We start from the raw sequence: 13,054 nt of genomic DNA on the forward strand, positions 1-13,054 counted from the left end.
TATATGTAAAGTTGCAGATAGACAAGTTTGTTATATATAGCCAGGTCACTGATTTGGGGATTGGGGCTCATGCAGATCTCATTGTATGGGGTTATTGTACAGCAGCAGCTTTGCCGTCAGTGTGCCGATCCCTATACAGAAGAAAGCTAAATCAATCCCTAACAAAGCCAGGATGGTTTTATCTCCGCTGCCTTGCTAATGCCTTCTCCTAATCCGTGGCTGTACATGTGGAAGATATGAGGGGCAGCCCTGAGGGAGGGGAGACAATTAGGAGGATAGGCATTGCCATGAGTTGCAGTGAATAGTTGGCCCTGGGAGGAGTGTTTGCTAGTTGGATTATAACAGTTGGAGAAGACATGAACTGGGCGATGATTAGCTCTTAATTGGCGTCCCTGCGCTATCCCTGACTTATTGTCGGCACTTTTTCGGAGAGCGCTGTGTTTGTATTTCCAGGGACATTGAAGGGTCCTCCTGTGTTTTCCATGATGAGCAGCCCGGAGGTGATGAGGGGCAGAAGCTAGCATGTGTAACTATTGTCTTCCTCCCTCTCTCTTCCCCAGGATCACAAAGGGAGAGATGCAGAGGGTGAGGAAATGGCAGGCACTACTGGCCATCTCCTTATTGCTGCTCACATCTTCAGTCCAGGGCATCAGTGAAATGCCAGCCAGTGACAGGAGAACTCTTCTAGATCTCATTGTGCAGGTGATTGGGGACAGCAGCAGAGAAAGTGGCAAAGTCATCACCAGGAGGTACAGCGATGGTGCCGCTTATTCTGCTGAACATCATAGACTGTCATCTAGAGAGAGATCATCTCCAAGGAGCAACAGTAAGAGACCTTCAGGTAAGTCAACTCATTGGATTGCTTTCTGCATTTAGCTTTGTTGTTCTGATCACATTGCTTCACACATTGCTTACACAGAAACTCCATAAAGTTTGAAGGAATCCATGATAGGGAATTCTAGAGCAGCCTTTCTCAAACTTTTTAACAGACCCTTGAAATAACTTTTTGGTCTTAGGGCACCACTGATCTTAATAATATCCACATTGCTTTAGCATGGTAGAAAGCTCGGTAGAAAGAATGCATCCTTCATTATTGGCAAGCTGAAAGATTGCCAACTTTACAGATAGCCAAATGCAGTAACTAACTTGAGAGGAACTCCTGGCAAATTCTGGAGGAAAGCTAAAGTTCCAAAAGCCCTGGCAGAGAAACACTACTCTGGAGGTTCCTAGCAATTACCCAGAGTTATGGTTGATTGACCATCCTATTGACGGTGACTGTATATTTTCCAGTTCATGGTCATCAACATGACACCAATAGTCTTTTTATCTGTAGGGGTGGCATTCTCATCACAAATGTAAGGGGGTATTTGTCCTGCCAGACATTGTCAGCAGGGGTTCCCCAAGACCTAACAGTTATTTTGCGGGTTCCTCTAGGTTAAAAAAAAGTTTGAGAAAGGCTAGAATAATCCAATCCGTAAGACAGTGTTTTATCTCCCCTGGGAAAGCCATCCTTGCTTCTTAGACAGAATCACTAATCGCTTTAGTAAGGAGGATGAGCAGATTTCATGTTAGGATCATGCCCTGTCTGTCAGGCTGCCCTGCTCTGGCACTGCCAATCGTTTTAGTGTCCTGGTTATAGTGATTTTTACAAGGGGCTCAATGTTGGAGACAGGCTGCAGCCAGCAGTTTATTCTCCAGGGCATAGGTATAGTCACTAAGGTTGTTTTATCACAACACCTGGAAGAACTCGCACAAGCATTACACTTATATTACAATGGTATACTGGTCAATAAAATGTAAGTGAGTATGGGGAAGTATGTGAACATCTGTCAGGTTTGATTTTGTCAGGGATTTCCTCTCATTTCTGTATTAGTGACAACTGTTTCCGCTGAAAAATTAAGGAACAATCCACAACATTTCTTTGTAGTAGTGTGTTAGTATTTGTTAGTAGTGTCTGTGCCCCTGCTGCAAATTTTCACTCATTTTCTATTTGGTGAAGTGATTGTATTTAACAGTAGGAAATCTCTTTACATCTATTACAGATAACTTATCTATTACAGTTAAGTTTAAAAACCTTAAATATTTCAATTTCTTCCCCAAGCTTTCCAAATAAATGTAGCATAGATAGACATTAACTGAACCCCATGAGGTCATTACCAAAAATAATGGAATTATAAAAATTGATCTTCTCTAACCATGTGCGGTTTGGAAGCAGACAAGCCAGCCATTCCTATTGGGATCTAAACTTGTCAGGGCGGAATGTCTATTGATTAGACAGAAATTAATTGTTGCTCCACATAAAGCTAGTTGCAGACATTAGACAGCACTCATAAAGCTTGCCAACGTTCTTTAAAAGATTTTTCCATTAAAAGTAACAATCCTATCTAACAAAATAGTTTCTTCACACAATAAACATGTGACTGCGCTGGCTAATATCCTAATGTCAGTTCAGGTATAGGAAACGTGCTTGTTTATTGAGTACAATCCTATGGTTATATTTAGAAACACAAATTTATGAGGGTTTTTTTTTCACTTGCTTTGGGCAACAGATTCCAATATTAATGTTGATGTTAAACTAATAATGATCTTTGGTATAAATAATCATTCCACAACCAAACTCACCAATATCATCACAAAAGGTGAAAAAATGATCAGGTGTTATTATATGGGTGTTTTTATATTCCCAAGGTGAACCATTAATTATAACATAATATTTATATTTTAATACACTTGTATGATGGTCGGCCATTATTTGTGCTTTGAGCAGTAGTAGGTCTGTTAAATACCATTTGCCCTGGAAATTGATTATTTCCCAAAACCTTCCGGTGAGAATTATTTTCACCAACATGGAAAACACTTCCATTAGACATCAGCGATTGTTTAAGTACCTGGAATGTTCTAAGAAACTTCCCATCCATATCCAGCCTAATAGAGCAATCAGATATTCTTATGTAAGAATACAGCTAGAGACTGAAAAAAGTCTGTGAATATGCAATTCATAAAAAACACACTTGAAAGGCTACTGTAGGTCATTCCCTATTCAAGACATTAATACTGGCTTCAAAGCAGGAGAAAAACCTAAAATGAGTTTCAGCTGTGTGCTTTTTAAGTAAATATAGGGCTGTTCAACAAATGACAGAATGGTGTGATTAATGCTTTGTCGAAAGGTGGCAAGACGACCACCTCCCACATTGGGGGCTGACTTGTGGACCAGGCAGGGGACTATGCTTCTCCTATAAAGGGGGAAAAACCTTTGTGCTGAGCTGATGTCCCCTTTCTGGGATTTAGTTTGAAGCAAAAGCCAATAATGCCGGACTAGTTTCTGCCTCAGTTGGTCAGAGCCCATGGTAGTGCTAGAAGAGGACAAGTCAATTATTACAGCCCTTCCCCCTGCTTACAATTCACTAGAATGCACACCTATAAATGACCCAACAACAGTCCACTATCAGCTGAAACAAGGCAGAAATGTCTGTTCTTGTGTATCCTAAAATAAATACCAGTCACGCGTCACAGCTTTTAAACTTGCTGCCCTCCAGCTGTTGTAGAACTATTTATGCCAGCATGCGTATGCCATTATATATGCTAAACCCATAGGTTGCCAAAAGTCGCTGAAAGATCAGCTGAATATTATTTTATGGTAAATTCTAATCAGTAGAAATGCTGATTGATAACTCCGGGTTTTCTGATCTGCTAGGAATCTCACAATTTAGGAATGTGGCCAATTATCGTTTATGAATTACATGACTCTCTGGAGATTTGTCAAATTTATATGACACATATATATTATTAATAATTTTATTAATAATAAACAGGATTTTTATAGCGCCAACATATTACGCAGCACTGTTCATTAAATATAAGCTTGTGCTAATCAGAATGTATGTGTGCATTTGAAATGACATAAAGGGCAAAATTGCCAACAATACACTAAAAAGACAACTGGTTGGAAGTTGGCGGTTCACCTAGAAAAGTGAATATTGACTTTAAAAAGTAAAATGTGAGTGAATAAAATTGTGTAATGTGAGTTCATTTCAAATACCCAATCACAAGTTAGCAAAAATCCAGTTGTGTACGATTGCCTGTTCAATGTGAGCACAGCTCTACCTTATATACTAGCATTCACTTAACAGACTAAACACATTCTAAAGAGATCAATTGTTTTGCTAAATTAACAGCCTCAATTCATTTAGTTAATTTTTAGCACATTGTGTACCGCGATACACTGCTGGGAGTAGACTTCATTGAAAACAGCTTTTTTCATGCCTAAGTATCTTTTCTGTGCAAAAATGTGTAAATACAAAAAGTCCAAATACTGTGCACAAGCCGTTTGAAAAATCATAACACTGACAATTTGCCTAATTTTTAACTGATTTGATCATAACTGTTATCACAAAATTAACTGTTACTTATCACTTTATGCAGAACTCTAAACAAGAATATACAATATAAAGGTGAATATCCCATCACAAAAAAATGTAATATTATACCAACAAAATCAAAAACTAAAAAATAAAACTTCAGACCAGCGATTTTCTGTACTTTTTTCAGGTGCTGGATGTTGACATTTTTATGGCCATCCTTGTATACCCTACTTCCTCTGAGCCCTAGTTGTCCTGGACCTTCTCCAGTTTGACAGTAAAATGTAAAGTAAAACAGTAATGAGCTCATTCCTGCTTTCACCTCCTATCAACTTGCTTATTTCCAGCATACTGACCTGAATGGCTCCTTATACTACTGATTCTTTTACACACCAACCAGGCTGTACAGGGGACTGTAAGATGCTAATATAATAATACATTTATGTATTTTAAACCTGTATTTTATATCTGTTTAGAGTTCATTTTAACCCATTAGTATTCTTTTATTGCTAGTAGTAAGTCTTGACATGTTGTTTGTGAAAACGCACTGATGCATGGTTAGTATGTCACTGTTGTATAGTAAAATATGTACAGTCAGGTGTAAGAAAGGACTTCTATTGGTTTGTGGAAACAGAATATGTAAGAACACTCCCTTCTATATGATGGGGTATGTTACAACTCCTGTTTGCAGTTTTTATCACCCCTTGAATCTGACATTACTTTCTATGTTATTTAAGAAAGCAGTGATAAGTATTAGAACTTTAAAGTAATTTATTAGCATTTCAGTGTTCTGTTGACCCCAAGTTTCTTATTGTCAATCAAATCATACATGCAGCCTAATCTGTTCATGAGAAGATATGAGATAAGATAATATTAGCGTAAAGTAAGGATATTACTAGCCTAAGCGAAGCCCCTTGGTCACCCCATGCCTTGTTTAGTTGCAAACAAAAAGGTCAGTGGACAAGATGGTACATGGGTTATGACCAATGCCAGGTGGGAGGCTGCCTGCAAGTGGGGTCTATGGAGAAAAAAGCACACATGAGCAAAAGGCTTTGGACAAGGTTTTCTGCTGCTATGGCATTCATACATGGCATTTGGGAACATCTATTGTTGCAGTTAGATCAATGTGTTATAAATGTACAATTTTCCTTATTAAATGGTAACTGCTGATTATATGTACACTATGTTACGAGCTTATCAGTCTGCTGTAGCTCCTTTACTAACTAAACATAGCCTTCAATACAGTTGTTAAGAATCTATCCACCTGTGCTGTGTGGTAGGGCTGTAAAACACCAGGACCAAATACAAATCCTCTGGCAAGCAAAACAGCTACCACATACGTATTTCAACTATGAATTTAGCTGTTTGGCTAAAACTTTAAAGCAAGGGGCTATTTAGTGGAAAATCACATGCTGGAATAAATGACTTCTTAACATTAGGTGCATTAAACCTACTGACATACAGAATTTTTGAAGATGGCGTACATATTTTAACCAGTGTGAACTATTTATTTAGGTTGCAAATATAAGGAGACCCAACAAGCTGCAACTTCAAAAGGAATAGCAAACAATATATCACAGGTCATCAAAGCATTCCTTCCCCTAAAGTCTGTGAAAACCAAGAAATAAACTCTATGGCTATAGGCTGTCTTTCTAAAATTTATACATAAGAACAGCCAGCAAATAAAGGAATGTTGTTTCAAGAAGTGGGTGACAGGCTGGATCTCACTCTTATCTTTCAGCACCAGGGTGCCAGGTTCAGATCTGGGCTAGGATCCTTTCTGAATTTAGTTTCTGTGATTTCCCAATGTTTGTGTGAGTTTCCTTCCACATCCCAGAAAACATACTGATCGGTTAACTGACTTCCCCAAAATTGTCCATAGACTATAGCAAGGGAATTAGATTGTGAGCTCTCTGAGGAACAGTTAGAGGCATGTAACGTGCTGTAAAAATGTTGGCTTTACATAAATACATGATAATAATAAAGCAATGAAGTGTTGGTTGTTTGGTTTTCTGAAACCATGTACTCCAGAACATTGAATGTTTCAATTTCAGAATTCTTTGATTGTTCACCATCTGCTTTGCATATTAATAAATGATAACTGATTGAAGATTATGCTGATATATATATATATCTGTGGGAGTAATTATTTTTTTTACTAATTTTATGGATTTGTTTAGGTATGACTTATGTTCGATGTTGGTCGAAGTTTACCTTGCATTTGCAGCTTTTACCTGTTGTGTGCAATCACTCACTACAATTGTTAGAAAACAGCAAGCTGCTGGTAAATGGTGAGGAGCATTTTCTCAGGGTCAGGGGCAGGACTATAGCACTGTCACTATAGCACTGTCACTATGTGTCACTATAGCATTCATTTCCTGGTGACCTTAAAACCATATGATATACACCATATTCCTAAATTGCAGATCTCTTCAACAGAGATACTGACAGTAGTACCTAAAATATCATTTAAACTTGAGAGATTCCACATTTTCTCCTCATCATTCAAAAAGGAAGAATGAATATAGGTGTACTTTTTAACAAACAGAGTTGGAAACAAATAGTGAATGAGTAGAGTATGATAGACTGACATTGTTGAGAGGCTTTGCAAAGCTTCCACGACCTTTCCAAGATACTAAAGCATAATTCAGAATGAAAACAGTGTTGAATTACCTTTTTATTTGAAAGTGGGCCTACCACTGACAGATCATTTAAGCTGTCTTTACTGTGTTGATTCTAGGGAATGCTGATTGCTTGGCTATTATTTTTTTCTTTTGGTGTTAGTAGTTTTTGTAAAACACAGCAAACAAGTCGGCAGACAACTGACATCTTGTGTGACAAATTAGATGAACACCTGAGCTGTATATGTATTCTAAGTAGTATAGTTTCTTATAGGGGTGGTGTCCTGCTTCTAAAAGTTTCTGGATGTACATGGTTTTTGGGAGTCCTGATTGTCATACCCATGATTGATCACCCTTCTTTTGTTCTTGTGTAGATTACCTGACATAGTAGAAGAGAAGACCGATTCTGAGTGAGGGATGTTTCTTCTATGAATAATTATTAGGATTGGCACCATGTGAGGGGGGTCTACTGTTATGAATAAATATCTGGAGACAGGAGGATAAGGATCGGGGGGGGGGTGTTTTAAAGGATAAGGATGTAAAGGTTAAGAGAGCCCAGAATTCAGGGAATATCTCAGTAAGGGGCCTAGGTCCTAGTCTGGAAGATCTAGCCAATTGTCTGTTGGGGAAGTGAAACATAATGGTTACTTCTAAGTGAAGACCGAGATCTGCAAGTGCTATCTGCAGGGCTGTCAAGCTTACTTTAGATTCTTTCACTCCATCTAGCAGGATAACAGCTCCCTATTACCACGGAGGTGTTTTTACATTTGGGAATATGCCTATCAGCTCTCCTGGAGTGGGAAGAGGGGCTTCTTTCCATCCAAGCATGCAGTTCCAGTGCCTTTAGATTTGTGGGTTGTCTTATTTGGCATTCTGCACACTGTCCCACGAAACCCTAGACAGAAAGGATGAGCTTGTGTATTGTACCCATTCTTAGAGAGAGTACCCAGAACAATTTAGCCACTCTTACAAGTATGAAGGCTACACACAAATAGGAATTAATATAGATAAATAAGATATACATCTTTTTTTATTGAATTGCTATGAACAATTCTGTCTTGCATATTAGAATTGACATTAGAAAAAGAATCTTGCTTTATACCCAGTTCACACCAGTAGATGTCCCTGTGTCCTAATTTGAAGTGTTTAACAAACTCTTTCTTTCCTTGTGTCCTTCAAACGGTGACAGATTTTCCCTTACCTATTGCCTAGATGAATTAAAAATGTTGGGTTTCCCCCACCTAATATGTTTTAGTGACAAGGGCCCCCAGGACAAATTAAATTTTGGAATCTCTCCAGCAGTCAGGCAGACTGCCATAAAAACTATTCTATCATAAACATGACATTATTTGTGTTGGAATTTGAACTTATGGCCTTGGAGATCCTAATAAGGCAGGGCTCTCCTTTGATCTTTCAGTGCAATTGATTGAATATCTGCCGATATTGTGACCAGTTCTAGGTCGGATATAAAGTATATGCAACTATTTTGTGAATCTATGATTTACTAAAGAAATTCAGACTTCTCAGGGAACCATCATCATTCACAGGATAATTTACTTACATTAGAGAATGTGGTGAATATTCACTTTGCAAAAAATGCCAAATCATGTACAAGAAAATTAGGAAAAAAAGGATTTCTTTACACATGACTGGATAGTTGAAGTTAGCAGAGCTTGATCTCATTCACTAAGCTAAGTGAAAAATCTCTTGCAAGAGGAGCAGCCTATATTTCTTTATTAAATCAATACCAACTTTAAAAATCATTCTGACTGATCTTTTCCATCTATCCAATTGTCAGTAATTGTTTTAGTTCTGTTGAAATGCTACCATTTGCATTTGGTTTGCTCAGTTCTCACTGAATGTCCTACAAATGGGCTATTTATGAACACTTAGAGACCAATAGGAAAACTTAGTCTGTTCAACTATGAAAGTGAATTTTCTTTCAAGACATTACATTATCCAGTCACTTGCAAGGAACCCTACAAAAACTGGACTTTTCCTTGAACGGGATTTGATGGTTGTTGTTAGCAGAATGTCATCCTATTTAATTCATAAAAGGAGATCAGCCTAAAATATTTATCAGCCTATATGTCTTTAGTAAGTCAGTCCCCAATGTCCTATGCAGAAATTCTGCATAATTAAACCAGCTTTTTATGCACATCAATTTATTACACTCTAGGTTGAACGGGCATCTTTGAGCACATTTTCAAGTTATTCCAACCTGGCTTCACTACTACTTCTTTTAGACATTTTAAAATGCTGCATACAACACTGGTATATCTATATGCCTTATTGTCACCTAGACTTTCATCCATATTTGTAATATTGTGATATTGTGTGACAAGGTAATGGATGATATAGCAATCTTTGGAAACACCGGTTTGCCTGTGTTTTGTTGTATCATCACAGGCTCTACAAATATATAAAGTTATATAACATTATATGTGAGCATTCCCTTTTCAGCTGAAGATATTTGTCGACCTCATTTTGTAGACAGCCGCATGACTAGAAAAAAATCTGAATATTTCCCTAAGGCTTAAGAGACTTTTTAAAAGACATTATACAGGCAAAATAAAGCCATTAATAGCCTTAGATGGAGATTGAATAAGAGAATATGATATAAATCAAAGTATTATGCAACTTTATACTGGCCAAGCTTGCATAACAGAGGGAGGTCCTACATCCCCATACAACTTTTATTATGACCCAGCTGAAATCATCTGAAAGAGTCCAGGAGGGCTAAAATTGCACAAGTTGTAACCTAGATTTGAATCCATTAATTTGTTAAACTGACTAAAGCTGAAAACCAGGTAAACCTAAAAAAACATACCAATGAATGAAGTTACGTGATGACAATAAAGTTTATTTCCAGTCTATTCTTTTGGTTATGGATATAGTAGGGAAGGTTGGGAGCTCCTGTTGGATTTTATTGATTTATTGTGCCCTGCTAAGGAGATCCTCCCTCCCTGTCTGTCCAGGTAACAACATTTTACCAGACAGAAAGTGAAAGAAACTCTGTATCAGCAAATTTAATGTAAAAAAAAAAGAATTTAATGAAAAAAAAAAATCAGAAAAATAATACTTAAGGCAGAAGGGAAGGAATAAGTGGATTAGTAAATAGTTACAAAAGTTGTACCAATGACCACTGCAAGTGGTTTAAATAATTATTCACTGCATGGTACTGCTTGTACACATGTTTTATAAATGTATGTATTTCCCTTCTGCATGGCAGCACAATGCACATTAATGCAGCTTCTATATTGTGGATACATGGACGTGAAGTGCACCTTAATGTAAATTTTAAATTTACAGTGCACAGACTGGCTGTTATGGATGGCAGTGCCCCTGCCATCCCCCTGTTTATTATTAAAAAACAAAAACAAAAAAACCTTATATAGAACTAAAGAATGATGACAAAAAAGACCTAGTGGTCCATTAAGTTCCTTAATGATGGCTGACTAACTACCCCCCCCCCCCCATTTGATTGACAGGTCTGGGGAAATCATAAGGCAGCTAACATTGGATAGTGTTCACCTCCCATATCTGAAAATAATTTGTAATTCTCCCCGGCACAGGAGCATCATGAAAAACGAAGGAAAGTGATTGCATGATACTGGGGAGGAAGGTTATTGGTCTTCTCCAGTAATATTATAGCACCGATATATTACACAGATCTTAAAAAAGCCTATAGTCATGTCAATAGCTGCCCATCAAAGGAGCTCACAATCTAATGTCTTTAGCATAGTCATATATCATTACCACAGTCTAAGGTCAATATGGGGGAAACCAATTAACTTAACTGCATGTTTTTGATATGTGTTAGGAAACCCACGCAAACATGGAGAAAACCTGAAAATTGCATGCAGATAATGTCCTGGCTGAGATTTGAACCACCACTATAGACATGTTTTCCTTTGCCCTGAAAGATTTATTTTAGGGATAAATGAAACTTGTAATATGGCAATATTTACCTCTTCTTCTTAAAATAGGTTTCCTGACTGTCAAATTGATTCATTTTCAGTGCTTCCTGACAATGCAAATTGTAACTTTTGACTTTACTTTAACCGTATGGTACATGCATGTCTCTGATCAGTGGTAGTGTCCTGTCGATTGTTGTACAGAAAAGAGACAACAATATAAACATGTATAAACAATGGCTGAACACTATTTAATAAATATATGTACCTTGTACCAAATAAAGAACTGTGTGGAATCTGTATGGCAAGATTATTATCAACATTATTGTGGACATTCAACTGAAGAAAAATAAAGATCTTTAACTTTTCAGGTTCTGTTTGAATTTTCTGGGTTTAAACAAATCCCCATTGTTTTTAATGTATTGCAATAAAGATGCTTGATTAATTTTATAGATGGCATTTTACAAAGCACCCTCTTTTTTGTATGGTTCTGAATGTTAGCATTCAGTGTGGGATGTTGCTTCCAGGTTGACTGATGGTTTGATCCTTCAGACTGGATGCCTTTGGGAAGCTGACAGTCTGGTCAGTTCTTTTACGTGACAGGGCAGTAAAATCAGGCCTGGAGTGTCAAAATGTGCCTTTCACATGACTTGTCTTTTGGATGTACTCATCGAAACATGTGAAAATCATGTGCCCAAGGGCTAAATCTATTCATGAATACCACACCAAAAACTGTTTATTCTTAGCTTACAGCTTTTAGCAAAAGCGCAACATACAATGTGATAAATTTCTTTCACATAGCTTTTATTGGTATTGTTAATATATTATTAAAATGCAGCATATTAGAAAATACTAAATATAAATAAAATACTACAGTATACACAGTAAGAAAAACAACACATCAGGGCATATTGGGAACATAAAAACAATGTGATGTATTTATTTCTGTAAAGTGACCATAATTATTATTTATTTTTTATCTACCATATGGATTAAGGCAATTCAGGGACATCATGTTAAATTTTCTGTCATGGTAGAATGTATCTTGTAATATTAAGGACAGGGATTTTTCAATATTGTATACTTGCACCCAGCAATGTTTGTGCACATAGCATGTTTCCAAAACTTATCCAGCTGTTTCAATGGTGATGGTTATGTGTTTTGTGCAGTCCTAGTTTGTTCTGCACATTGGACATCCAGCATATGTTACACTGATATGTTTTACAAATAATGGTTCTTTTTCCTTTATTCTCCTTTAATAACAGCAGTGTCTACTGTCTACTTTTAAAATGGTAACAGGTTAGACACAAAAACATTGAAAAATAACACATTTTTATTTGAGGCATGCCATGGCTTGGCTGGTATACACGTTCAGACACTAATAGAGCATACATTTCATGGAATGGTGTAGAAAACAAGCCTGATTTTGTTTTGCATGCTCGGGTATTTAGTATGAACAACGCTTTATCCTATTGACTAAACCGCACTTTGCATTTCAAAAGTAAGCATTCACTTTTCTAGTGAATATCTTCTATACATCCAAGGAGGCTGCAGATATAAATGGGAAAATTTCAGATCTGTGAAAACCCAGTCTTATGTCTGCTATACTGCTATATATATATATATATATATATATATATATATATATATATATTTTACCAACCTGTATTTCTTTCAAATTCTTAATGATCAGAGAGAAAAGGTTTTCACTTCTCAAATTATTTTCTGAGCACTCATACCTGCACCCCACAGAAATCCTAACTATGTAATTATCTGTATAATTATCACTCCTGTGACCCCTACAAATGCGCAAGGATTGGCTGCGATGTGTTGCCCCCTTTCCATGTACTTATTTACACATTGATTGAGAGCACAGGGAAAGGAGGAAGGTTGTGACTGGCCGGGTTGGTGGATTATTTTGGCTGGCCACATCTAACTAATTTTGGCCAAGCCCCTGGGTAATTGGAGCAGGAAGACTTGAATGGGAGCCAGAGGAAATCATGGTTGGTGGGTCAGGTAGAGGAGTCTGTTCCCCACCAGCCAGAGGAGAGGGTTTAGAGGACAACACAAAATAAGTTGCCTGGGGTTAGAGGGTCCAGGTGTATGGGTATTAGTGTGTGTTAAAAATGTGTTATATTTGTATTGTATTGTATATTTG

General features: G+C 37.2%; 1 protein-coding gene across 1 annotated transcript in view; it reads left to right on the top strand.

The window, feature by feature from the left end:
- Window positions 1–282: 282 nt before the first annotated feature.
- ALKAL1 (ALK and LTK ligand 1) overlaps window positions 283–13,054 on the top strand; it is a 41,066-nt gene continuing 28,294 nt past the window's right edge. The window contains exon 1 of the mRNA XM_072413304.1: window positions 283–841. Within this exon, the coding sequence (XP_072269405.1) occupies window positions 523–841 (319 nt within the window). The 5' untranslated portion in view covers window positions 283–522. The remainder of the gene's footprint in view (window positions 842–13,054) is intronic.

This window comes from Pyxicephalus adspersus, chromosome 5 (assembly GCF_032062135.1).
Source record: "Pyxicephalus adspersus chromosome 5, UCB_Pads_2.0, whole genome shotgun sequence".
NCBI classification, from domain to species: Eukaryota; Metazoa; Chordata; class Amphibia; order Anura; family Pyxicephalidae; genus Pyxicephalus; species Pyxicephalus adspersus.